The following is a 13,137-nucleotide window of genomic DNA, read 5'->3' on the forward strand; positions in this document are numbered from 1 at the left end:
ATTCTGTAACGATGAGATTGAAACAATAGACCACCTAATCTCAGGGTGTAGAGTCTTAGCACCTGCAGAATATAAAGCAAGACATGACAGAGTCGGCCAGTATTTACACTGGACAATATGTTGGCATTATAAAATCAAAACCGCTGACAAATGGTATAAACATCATCCTGAAGCTGTGACTGAGGGAGAAAATGTGTCGATTCTATGGGTCTTTCCCATGCAGACCGACACAACTATAAAGGAATAAATGGAGAATGTACAGATGAAAAGTTGATACCAGATAACAATGAAAGTCAAAGATGTTCGAGTGACATCTGGAGCAAAGATAAGGAGCACGAAAAGGATGCTGAATGGTTATGGTTGCAAGAACTGAAACAAACAGTAGTCTGTCCAAAACAGACAGGACTAGTCATTTCAGTTCGGAAAGTGAAGGAAATAAGCAAAAAAAAAAAAAAGAAAAAAAAAAAGACCAACTGGAAGGTCCCGGGATCAGATGGAGTTCAAGGCTACTGGATCAAATGATTTGGTGAATGTCATGCACGAATAGCTGCACAAATCAACACCTTGTTAAATGCCGACCAAGTAACACCAGAGTGGTTGACATTGGGGAGGACAGTGCTGTGCTTAAAAAACATCGAAAAAGGCAATACGGTACACAACTACAGGCCGATATCTTGTTTGCCACATGCGTGGAAATTATTAACTGGAATACTCGCAGAGTCAATGTACGAACATCTGGAAAAAAATTTGGAGTTCTGCCACATGAGCGGAAGGGTTTCAAGCGTAAGTGCAGAGGTTACAAGGATCAACTCCTGAGAGACAAAACTGTTCTTAGAGACTGTAAGAGGAGGAAAAGTAACTTAGCCATGTCATGGACCGACTATCGTAAGGCGTACAATATGATCCTACATTCTTGGATTATGGAATGTATGAACCTATTTGGTATTGCATCGAATGTTGAGCGATTCCTTGGAAAAAGTATGGTGAATTGGAGGACGGACCTGGCAGCATACGAAAGAAGTTTAGGGAAAGTAGAAATCAGAAAGGCATCTTCCAAGAGGACTGCCTGTCTCCATCGATCTTTGTACTGTGCTTGATTTCACTAACACTGATTCTCAGGAAAGCAAAAGCTGGGTATGTATTCAAAAGCCAGCAACAAATAGTCAACCACTTGTTATTCATGGATGACCTCAAACTTTATGGTAAAGATGAAGCCCAAGTCAGTTCCCTCGTTGATACGATGTACTAGCAAGTTGAGCGATTGCTGAGAGATTTGGCTTTCTTATTTGTTTGTATATCATTGCTTTTGTTGTTGCTGATGATGTTATTTGCATTTGGGTAAACTCAGATCGAGAAGGCAGTCCCATGTTATTCAACCACTATTACTGCTGTTGTTTATATTCTAATGAATTCTGACTGATTAGAAAGATCTACGGTTATAGATATTCCACCCGTGGCCATCTTAAGAGATATTTAGGTCTCCATTGTTTAATGTTTCTTGTTTGTAGTCTAACAGGGTATTGTTTGAGGAAGATTTGGTCGCTGTTACTAGCAGATCAATCGAAAATATTGAGGCGCCGTAGTTGGTTAAACGATTTCCTATTATGGTTGTCTTGGTCATCAGTCATTGATTGATTTTTTTCCATCTTTTCATTTATGAAACGAGTTCTTTACCGTTTTACGCAATATAAGGTATAATACGTTTGTTTCACAGTCTGCGCGAGAGGCGAGTATGGACAATATTGCACCAAAACATGTAGATGTTCTGGTTCTGACACCTGCAACCCGATTCATGGCGCATGTCCTAGAGGCTGTGCATCTGGATACAGGGGTTACGACTGTCAGCAACGTAAGTATATGTCTATACTAATAATCAAACTATTTCCCCCAACTCACACACATGATCTGTTCTTAACTTTAATTAAGTGGGATACAAGTGCATAAACACATTAAAAAATTTTTTTCTGTTTGATATTGAGATGTCTTACTTAAAATTTTGATTGTTATAATCTTACTTTAACAATGTCTATGTCTCCTAAATACATGTATTGTATATATACATGTATTGTATATACATGTATTGATTAATTCAAGTTGTTGTACTCTCTACAAGAGCATAAGTATAGAAATATTTATTTTGCTAAGTATTGAGTTATGTTGAACTAGCACTATGACCCGGCGTTGCCGGGTCATAGTGCTAGTGCATGCATATACAGCTGCGTGCATGCACACATACACGCGAGTACTGTCCAAATCTCTGACCAATCACATACAGCTAACTGGCATTCAATTGGCGTATCAAGTTTCGGGCATTTTGATTGGGTTTTGGAAAGAAAATTCACAAAAAAGTCACTTCTATTGATTTTTAATGGCTTTTTGGGTGACTGGGGAAATGTAAAGATGTGCTCGACTACCCTTGGACGGTTTTGAATGATCATAGAAAGTGCGAGCCCTCTAACTGAAAAATTGTGGATTTGTATAAAGGACACGCACGCAGACATTTTGCCGTTTATATATATAGAGATTATTAATGAAAACTGAGGGAAGTAAATGTGAACAACAGACATGTTTAACATCCTAGAATTTGTGGAAGTACATAAATATTTTAATGATGATAAAGATGATCATGTTGTTGTTGTTGTTGTTGTTGTTCTTTTTTCTCCTCCTCCTCCTCCTCCTCTCCTCCTTCTTCTTCTTCTTCTTCTTCTTTACGTTCAAATTACTCAGAAGTCAACTTTGCCTTTTATCCTTTCAGGGTCGATAAAGTAAGTAGTCGTTGAGTACTGAGGTCGATGAAATCAACTCATCACCGACCCCAAACTTGCTGCCCTTGTTGCAAAATCATCATCATCGTCGTCGTCGTCGTCATTGTCATCATCATCATTATCATTATTATTATTATTATTATTGTGGCGAGCTGGTAGAATCATTCGTATGCCAAGTAAAATAGTAAGCAGTATTTTCGTTCGACCTTATGTTCTGAGTTCAAATTCCATCGAAGTCGATTTGCCATTTCATCATTTCGTGGTCAATAAATTAAGTATCAGTTGAACACTGGGGTCGATGTAATCTATTTACTCCCTTCCCCGATCTTGCTGGCCTTGTGCCTAAATAATATTATCATTATAGCAAATGCATATATTGCCTCGGTGGTGTACTATCGCCTAACTGTCGTACCTGTCCTAAGACAACCTAGACCAGATTGAAGCGCTTACTTTTTTGATTGTTATGGTCAGAAAAACCAATTGATGCCGGCATTCACACTGTGGTGGTCTTGGGATGACATCTTTGAGGATGAGGTGCCAAGTCTTAAAGCTGTATCACCTACAGAGATGTGTAAATCACAGCGATGATGTGAACGACGGCAGGGAAAATAAGAACGAGCTTTTCTGCAGCATTTCTTGTTGACAGAACTCTAGTCGTGGATCAAACGAAGACCAAAGTTGAGTATTTGGCATCTAGAATATTGCCAGGAACTCATTGAATTGCATTAGCTGCACAAAACTGTTAACGGGAAAACACCTCAAGATTTCTGGGGCATGGGGCTAGTTGAGGGTGTGAGCGATGATGGTTTAGGATTGAATCTAGGCCTTGACAGAAGATCTTCGGGTCGAAGATCATGGACACTTTCTAAAAGTCTTTGGTATAGCAGTACTACAGTGAGACATTGCCTGTTAGAGAATAACTCTTCAGGCATGGAAGATCCAACAGCCGAGCCTGCTTGAGGTGCATGCAGGGGGACGAAACCGTCTTGCATGGAATAGTTCAGTGTCCGTACATTAGAGAAAGAAATAATATCCGACATTCAGCACATCTCGAGAGCCAAGCAATTTGCGGGTATTTGATTGCTCTTCAAGATTGAAGTTCTGGTCGTCAAATACTCTGTGGCTCCCTGTCGGAGCGAAAAACATCTTCTCTATCCATCGTATTAGGAAGGAGGACTGTGAGAGTGAAGATCTCAAGAATTCCACCTGAGTTAAATTTATGGTGGATTTTAGCGTGCGTCGTATTATGACGGCATAACAACCGCCTGGAGGTGAAGCGAACCCGTCATGGAAATTGGTCTGGGATTAGTGTGAAGGTACTACTCAACGTTAAACCAGACACAATCCACAAGATCCCAGATCTCTTTGGTATTCTTGGAGAAGAAGTGCTGCATCTTACAGTTGATGTTAGAAGGCCATGGCACCACCTACGTGGAGGTTGGGGGGGTTGGCCACTTGAAACCTTTCTCTTCTAAACAGAAGATAGGGAACAATAGGGCCTACTTATTGTCAATACCAGGTCCCCATAGGCCACAAGTCAGCTATCAGCGAACAACAATAAAGGCTGCAACAACTCTGGAAAACAATCATCAACAAGAACAACAATAAAGGCTGCAACAACTCTGGAAACAACAGCATCATCAACAAAAAATCAGCAAATGCTGGAAGAAACCAAGGAATACAACAACATCAACAATACCAATAACGTGAGTAACAGATGCACCACCACCACCACCCTCAGCAGAAAGAATAATTATAACGTACACCCGACACTCAGGGTGTCCCTTTCAACGAAGCCCGGCCTCTCCTGTCCCCACTCCATTTCCTTTAAGGTCAAATACATACAGACTTGCACTCTGATTCTACAGATACTGATACCTCTGCAACACAAAGTGAAAACGAGGGAGAAACCCCACCTGAAAAAGAAATATAGAAAGCATAAAGTATCATTCCCCTCGCCAACGCATGCCAAAATCCTCGAAACTATACTCACAACATCCACAAACACACCTACAGCAACGCCAACCTCTCTTGTACTACGATTACCAACACATCCAATGCTATTACAACCATCTCCACCAATACTAGCACCACTGCAACAATTCACAAAAAGAAAACACCCCAAGCAATAAAAACCAATCACAAACACAAAACTTAGTGCTAGTGAGGAGGGTTCTCACAGCATGAAGAAAAGAAATATATATATATATCCATTTATATATATATATATATATGTTTTTTTTCTCCTTGTTTTTTCTGTGTCCCTTTCTGTAGAAGAGCGTAGGCTCGAAATGTAAAAGATTTTTTCTATTCCTGAGCGTTATACTAATACATCTGTTTGTTTTGTACACCACCTGTCTTCGTCTTTTGTTTTTTTCGTAAACTCTCCCTATATATCTATATATATATATATGTATATATATATATATATATATATATATAAAAAGAGAGAGAGAGAGAGAGAGAGGGAGAGGGTAAGATCGTCGGCGCCACCACCATTCTAGTGACAGAAACATTAATGATAGTGCGTATGACTGTGGAAACATTTAAAAACATTAGGGAACTCCTAATGTAAACTCTACGGATTGGCAACTCCTCATGTAAAAGCCATGAGTAGGCCTTTAACGGGGATCCCAAAGGAACCCTAAGATATGGAAGTTGAACCACCTGACTTTCAGTGGTACTTGGTGAGTATGTAGGCCTAAGTTTTTCTTCAAACTCTTTCCGATCATCATGGTGGGCTTAAGAGTGAGTTGTACAAACGTTCATGACTTGTGGTCGCCCTGGAAGCAAGGTCATCTGTTCAACCACCTCAGGTTACTAAGTACGGATGTGAAGGCCGTCAGTGAAACCAGGACTTCTGACGCAGCGATCTAACACCTATTCTTGACAATTTTAAGATTTACGCATCTTTTGGCTTGGAATGGGAAAAGGAGCGGCAGTGCTGTTTAGCAAAGGCCTGCATTTCGAGGTACGGCAGATCCTCCTGGGCCCGGATGGTAAGTTGATGGCCCTAGATGTAAGCAATAGCGAAGGTAGTGTTTTTAGATTAGTCGCTCTGTACATCCCAACTGTTTCACTAATGGTAACCACATCTAAATCAAGAAACCTGAGACCGTTGAGTAAGTGTCCTTGCTTCTAAGCTGATCCCAAGCCACGCACATTCACGCCCCAACTCTCATCATAGTCGTGCTAGTTGGAGAAAGAAAAAGAGGTTGCTCTCCTTGATTTTCAAGAATCCCGGAAGTTTCGGGCCTCTCTATTGGCAAATGTTTTTTAAAAGGCCCCCGAAAAGCCTTTTGTCAATTGATTTTCTTAAATCCCACACTAATTAGGAATTTTTCGCTGAGTGTTTTTAAAAGTCTGAGGACATTTTAACTAATAATCTGTCCTTCGGAGTTTGAAGATGAAATCCTTAAATTCCTTTCCCTGTGTCGTAGTTTTGATTTTCTTTTCATTTACACAATCCATCAATTCACTGTTGCATTTGTTCACAAAGTGAAATTGATGAATACATTTCACCTAAAATTGAAAGTATTTTCTTGTTTTTGCAGTTTCATTATTGGCTGTTTCTATGTTTTCAAGTTATTGTTGAAGATGCTCCTGTTTTTGTAAAAGTTGTCGTTGTTATTTTTGTTGGAGTGGTTGCGAATTGGGTTGCAGTAGTGGTGTTTGACTTTCGTCTTGCTGTGTTCTTGAGCAAGTGTAAGTACTTTCCTCCCCTTTCGTCTCTTCTTTTTTTTTGTGTTAATGATACATTATTCGGTCTGCTCTTCTCTCTCCATATCATTGCTGTTGATGTTGGTTTGGGAGGCAGGACGTCCAGGTGAAGCTTGATTTCCGTGGTAGCCGGGAGTAGACTTCTTTGTATTGGTGTGGGCGAAGGAATCTTGAGCATGTCTCCATGATTTTGTGTTTGTGGTGTTGGTAGAGGTGGGAGTTTTGTTTTCCTTGCTTGAGGGCAGAAAGCCTTTAAATGAGTCATATATATGGCATCTTGGTTTTCTACCCTCCATTAACACTGACAGGTGAGTACCATCCGGGAGGCCCATTAGGTTAGGTAGCTCGTCGATATAGGTTTGCATACATTGTAATGTTAGTTTCATACCTATACATGACCAGTTTTGTTGAGGTATTTTCTTTACCTCCAAGATAGTCACGTTGTCTTCCTCTATACTTGCTAAGACGGCGGCTACTAACCATCTGGCGATGGATATTTCTGGCGATATTTCACGTTCATCACCACAACTTTAGCAAGGTGTTAGCTGCAATAGCTTCAATCGTCCCAAATTTCTCTCCTCGGATGATGTGGGTCTTCTGTTGTTAGTTAGTTAGTTAGTTAGTTAATTTGGCTCAAAAGCAAATAGCAAGGCCATGTAGGGGGACATGGAGATAAGTACAGGGTGGTGTTCATGTAAAGAGTTCAGGCCACTTGAGGTCCAGGGAGGCTTTGAACAAAGCGGTCGTCAGCATCTTCACCATCTCGTCTGGCAGCTTGTTCCACGGATCCGCAACCCGGACGGAGAGAGCTCCTCTCCTTTTATTGAGATGAAATCGTCGCAGGTAGAGCTTTTCAGAATGACCCCGCAGCCGACGCTCCGGAGCAGGAGTGAAGAACAGCTCTTTCGAGAGGTTACACTTCCCGCTTATGATGTTGTGGGCGAGAATGAGATCACCATGGCGGCGGCGTCTTTCAAGAGAATAAAGGTCGAGCGTCCTCAGCCTTTCTTCGTAGGACAAATTTTTGAGACCATGAACCATGCGGGTAGCCAGCCTCTGGACTCTTTCGAGGTGCTGATGTCTTTGAGGAGATAGATAAGGAGAAGAGGCTTGAATCCCATACTCCAATATGGGTCTCACCAGCGTGACATAGAGTGGCAGGAATATGGCTGCTGTGAGCATCCGAATGACCGTCGAATCAAAAGCAGAATTCCGCGCGCTTTGTTGCAGCATGGACGCACGGGCCGAAGGCGAAGAAGGAAAAGGAGGAATCCACCAAGATACCCAGGTCCTTTACCTGATCGGTCCTCTCCAGCAGCAGACGACCCGGCTCGAAATCAAGTTGAGTTGCAGGAGAAGAGAGACGACAGGCAGATGACAGCACTTTGACACGTTCAGACACAGGTCCAATCGTTTAGACCACTTCCACATTTGGTGGAGGCATCGACGAAGATCCTCTATACTACTGCGAGGAGCGACCAGTTTGATATCGTCGGCAAATAGAAGGGTGTGTTGCGTGAGGTCGTCGGGCAAGTCATTTATGAAGACTAAGAACAACAAGGGCCCAAGCACTGAACCTTGAGGCACGCCACTGCTCGCACTGGAGACGTCGGAACGCGAACCATTAACTTGAACTTGGAAGGAACGATCTGAGAGGAAGCACCAACCCATCGTACAATATCCGGATGGAAAACTATATGCTTGAAGCTTGACAAGTAGTAGGCGGTGGTTTACCGAGTCAAAAGCTTTGGCAAAGTCCAAAAAACGATGTCAACAGCATCACTATCATCGAGGATGCGCATACCAATTCTTCCATTACTAGTAAGTTGGTCAAGCACACGAGCTGTGTTGGGAATCAGTGATCGAGGCTGTGTTTAGGAGGTGGAAGAGCATCATACTTTTCTTAAGGATGGTTTCGAACATTTTGCTGATTATTGATGTAAGGGAAACGGTCGGTGGTTTAGGATTTTAAGCGGTTCTCGCGGCTCCTTCTTGAAAATTGGGCAAATTATCGCTGTTCTCCAGTCTGCAGGTATAACACCCGTCCCAAGACATATTGAATAGTTGTGTTAAGGGCTCGCAGATGACCGGAGCCAACGCTTTGATAACCCGTGGGTGTATGCCGTCAGGGACGTGACCCTTGTTGACATCGAGGCCTTGAATAACACGTTTGATTGGTCCCGCGTGATGATCAATCGAAGCATTGGAGGGTACCGATCTATCAATGGAGGGGGTTCATGACCATCATATTGTTTGAAAATAGTAGAAAAAGCTCGGCAAATAATTGACTGTTGTGTGATAAGGGTCCTCAATCGATACGCCTGTGAGTCTCAACGTTGCAATCTGGTTGTTCAAGCGGGAATTCGCTGGACATGGGCAAAGAAGGTTTTTGGATTGCTACTGGCATTTGCCGCGATTTTGTATTCATAACTGAAGCATTCTTTCTTTCAATTTTCACGCTCAGTCTCGTTGAGTTGTGTACACCTCAAAAGCTGCAGTCGAATCCAGATTTTTGAATTCAGCCCAAGCAATATCTCTGAGTCGACGTTCTCGTTTAACCTTCTTGTCACGGGAAATTCAAAGCATTTCTGGATTTGGCTTTCAGAAACATTTTTATTCGGAGCGATTTTACTCCAATGCAGCAGATGTAACCAAGTATCTTAAGAGGTTCCGATCACGTCGAGTGGAGAGGTTTGGGCAACTTTTCTTCCATTTCTTGAAACGTTTTTTGGGCCAATTTCAATTCTTTTTCGTCGATGGGGAAATCTTCAAGATTTCTCGTAGCATTTACAAAAAAAAAAAAAAATAAAATAAAAAAAATCCCAATTCCAGGATCCCTTGCTGCTTTAGTGGCTGCAGCGGAGACTGTTGTGGCGTCTATGGCGGTAGTGATGTTCACGTTTCCTTTAATATTTTCTTAGTTTAACTTTCACTTTGTTATTATCGGTATTGCTGTTGACGTCGTTGTTGTCGTCATCGTTGCCGTCGTCTTCGTATATTTTCTTTAATTGCTACTTCACTGTTTCAGCATTGTTTAGAGACGAAAATGTATTCAACTCGGTTTTCTTTTTCGCTGGCACGGTGGTCACATACTGTAGTCAATGGTATGCAAGTATTCTCTTTTTCTCCGAAAGGAACGCATCCCGTCGTCGCACATAAATGACTTCTTTATCGGCCATGTTTCAATATATATGGAAAATAAGAAAATATTTGCCTTCTCCATTAGTTGCCGAAAAAAAAAAAATTGATGCGCACTCTCACGCCAAAACAGAATGCATTTCTAAGCAAAAATACTATTAGCGCACAGGCAATGTCAGAAACAATCGGTGGTGAAAAAAAAAAAACGAAACTAACGAAAGAGAGCCGCCTTTGAATTCCGAAAAAATTATGAACACTACTACAACCTGAGCTTCGGAGTTACCGTGTCTCCCTAGTAGGGCGCACAGCATTGTTTAGAGACGAAAATGTATTCAACTCGGTTTTCTTTTTCGCTGGCACGGTGGTCACATACTGTAGTCAATGGTATGCAAGTATTCTCTTTTTTCTCCGACAAGGAACGCATCCCGTCGTCGAACATTATAATGACTTCTTTATCGGCCATGTTTCAATATATATGGAAAATAAGAAAATATTGCCTTCTCCATTAGTTGCCGAAAAAAAAAAAATTGATGCGCATCTCCCGCAAAACAGAATGCATTTCTAAGCAAAAATACTATTAGCGCAGTCCAGGCAATGTCAGAAACAAGGTGGTGATAAAAAAAAAAACGAAAAAGAACGGTGCCTTAGAATTCCGAAAAATTATGATGACACTACTACAACTTACTGAGCTTCTGAGCTTCGATTACCGTGTCTCCCTAGTGGCGGCCATAAAAATATATACTTACTACTTTACTACTACGTTAACATTTTAACATCATGACATACCCCTTGGCTGCCTTTAGAAGAAACCACTCTGTCGCATTCCGGATCGTCTCTGCTCTGAGGATAAATTACCCCGTATCTTCCACCAGTTTTTGAATTCCTCCTGCTGCTGCTGCTGCTGCTGCTGCTACTGCTACTACTACTACTACTACTACTACTACTACTACTACGTTAACATTTTGTAGAATATGTTTCAAAGTTAATAATTCCTGGGTGTTTTCTTACAAGAATACTATAGCTGTTGGAATTTATATTTTCACTCAATCTTAAAGTGCAAACACGACTATGAAGACATTAAAGATTCATTTTCAGCCATAGGTGTCATACTTCGAAAAATTTGGGAGATATCAGTATCAGTCGATTAAACCAATTCCGGTATTGCTAAATTTTTTTTAATATTATTAATTCTGGAAGAATGGAAAGTGGAGTTAATGTCAACAGAATTTGAACTTCAGACGTAAATGGCCAAAGCTAAATACTGCAAGGATTTTGCAATACACTGCAACAATTCTTTCAATTTCGTATCTTTTTTCTATGTCTCATCAAAAGGAAACAAAAAGAAATCAACAAATTCATTATGGCGAGGCTGGCAACGGACCGCCCCGTTTCGTGTCCGTTGCCAGCCTCGCCTGGCCCTTGTGCCGGTGGCACATAAAAAGTACCATCCGTTCGTGGCCGTTTGCCAGCTCTGTCTGGCACCTGTGCGGGTGGCACGTAAAAAGCACCCACTACACTGACGGAGTGGTTGGCATTAGGAAGGGCATCCAGCCGTAGAAACACTGCCAGATTTGACTGGGCCTGATGAAGCCTTCTGGCTTCACAGACCCCAGTAGAACCGTCCAACCCATGCTAGCATGGAAGACGGACGCTAAACGACGATGATGATGATGATGATGAGGTATCAAAATTTTCATCACGCAGCTGTAAAATGGTTCTTGACATAGATCCACTGCAATGCTGAGTTAGTGACCAATTCGCAGTTGTGCGTCAATATGTTTAACATCACGTCAAATTTTATGAGATTTACCGGTTTTGTGTGCTCTAGATTAAATGGCTGTTCCACGATGTAGTTGATTCAAGTTACTTCTTGTACAACTAGGAATATAAACAAAACCAGAGGGATCTATTTTGCTGACTTCCTTATTAAGTAAATAGATTAAGTTATGAATGAAAGAAAAGCGATATTGATATTTTTATCAATATATTTCAAGTGTTGAATTTTTAAAGATAAACGTACCTTATTTCTTCTTCAATCAATTTTTTGTTTACATAGTAATGCTAGTAAATAAAGGAAGTACTTTATATTAAGTACATCATTTTGTCTTTTCTGCTTTAAATATTGTTATTCGTTCGTGGGCACATCTAATTACCACCTCAAGGTAAATCATTGTATTGCGCGCCCAGTTTGGGTATTATTACAAGATTATTAAAATTCGTAAAATAGAGAAGTTCATATATAGTAAAGAAAAGTAAAATTTAGACATCAGAGAAGGTCAGTCGAAGAAATAAACCATCTCCTAATTTCGTTGTCAAATTAGAGAGATAATGGATCAATCAACAAGAGTTAATGACAGAGATTAGAAGATAGTTTAATCCGCCATTGGAAGAAGAAAAAGGATCGGATTCTATCTGAATCTGAGTGTCTGACTTGTAGAGCGGACAGTTTATAAGCAGACATATGCGATTTTTGTTGAGTAGTACTTAACAGGGGCAACTATTGGTATAGTAGTTACTCAAAATATATGTTTAGATAAGAGTAAAGATTTTTAAAATATTCAAGCCATGAAATATAAGAGAAATTCAGTATAGTTACCACAAAGGTCCGAACTCTACACATTCCTTTTAATCTTAAACTGCACATAACTTCCAATAACAGATATGCATCACTATCATATGTTACTTTCATTCCTCATTCTAAGTGAACCCTAAAAATTAAATCACTCCAAAGCTAGCGAAGAACAAATTGTGTTGGTACAGCAAAATCTAACCCTTACAATCTCTATAACTCCATTAGCAAACATTTGCATATACAACGCCTTCACAACTACTGCAATATCAATTTTTCATACTCCTTCAAACATATCTGTTACACAACCCCAACACTGCTACAACCCAAAGGACCACGAAAGAAATTTTGTTAGGATTGATTGATTTGTTAAAAATAGCAGCCAAATGCCATTCAAATTGCATTCTCCATCTTAAAAGATATTTTACACTTAAAAACCAACAGCGAAATGACCTTAGATATCTGATCAATAACAGTGGTCGTGGTCGAAGCAGCAACAATACTTTCAACACTATTCTGAAGAGAATATCCATCCAGGGAAACACACACACACACACATCCTGACTGCAAGAAATAGTAGCCAAATCTTCCTCAAATCACACACTACCCTCTATAAAGAAAGAATACATAAGAAATTTAGCTATTCAGATACTGTATAGAGAAAATAACATGTAAATCATGGGTGGTCATGGTTTGGGGCCAAACCACTCCAAGAACCACCTTAAGCGCTCTCTAGATTTCACATTTGTCCTCGAGGAGTTCATCACTTGGACCGACAAGCATACAAAAAATTGACTGGGCAAAAAAAAAAACACATGTCCCAACTGACAATAATTCATATTCAGCATGTATTAGTGCAAAGGCCCACCAAGTGGTGAAGGCTTCGTATATCAAGTGTAATAGATCTGTGACTTGCACTTACTCTTTCGATCAACTATTATAGAT

General features: G+C 40.5%; 1 protein-coding gene across 1 annotated transcript in view; it reads left to right on the forward strand.

Moving 5' to 3' along the window:
- LOC115219448 (multiple epidermal growth factor-like domains protein 6) overlaps positions 1-6,360 on the forward strand; it is a 99,398-nt gene extending 93,038 nt beyond the window's left edge. The window contains exons 11-13 of the mRNA XM_029789613.2: positions 1,715-1,849; positions 5,666-5,764; positions 6,320-6,360. Of these exons, the coding sequence (XP_029645473.2) occupies positions 1,715-1,849; positions 5,666-5,764; positions 6,320-6,360 (275 nt within the window). The remainder of the gene's footprint in view (positions 1-1,714; positions 1,850-5,665; positions 5,765-6,319) is intronic.
- Positions 6,361-13,137: the final 6,777 nt, after the last annotated feature.

Source organism: Octopus sinensis, linkage group LG14 (genome assembly GCF_006345805.1).
Source record: "Octopus sinensis linkage group LG14, ASM634580v1, whole genome shotgun sequence".
Classification (NCBI taxonomy): domain Eukaryota; kingdom Metazoa; phylum Mollusca; class Cephalopoda; order Octopoda; family Octopodidae; genus Octopus; species Octopus sinensis.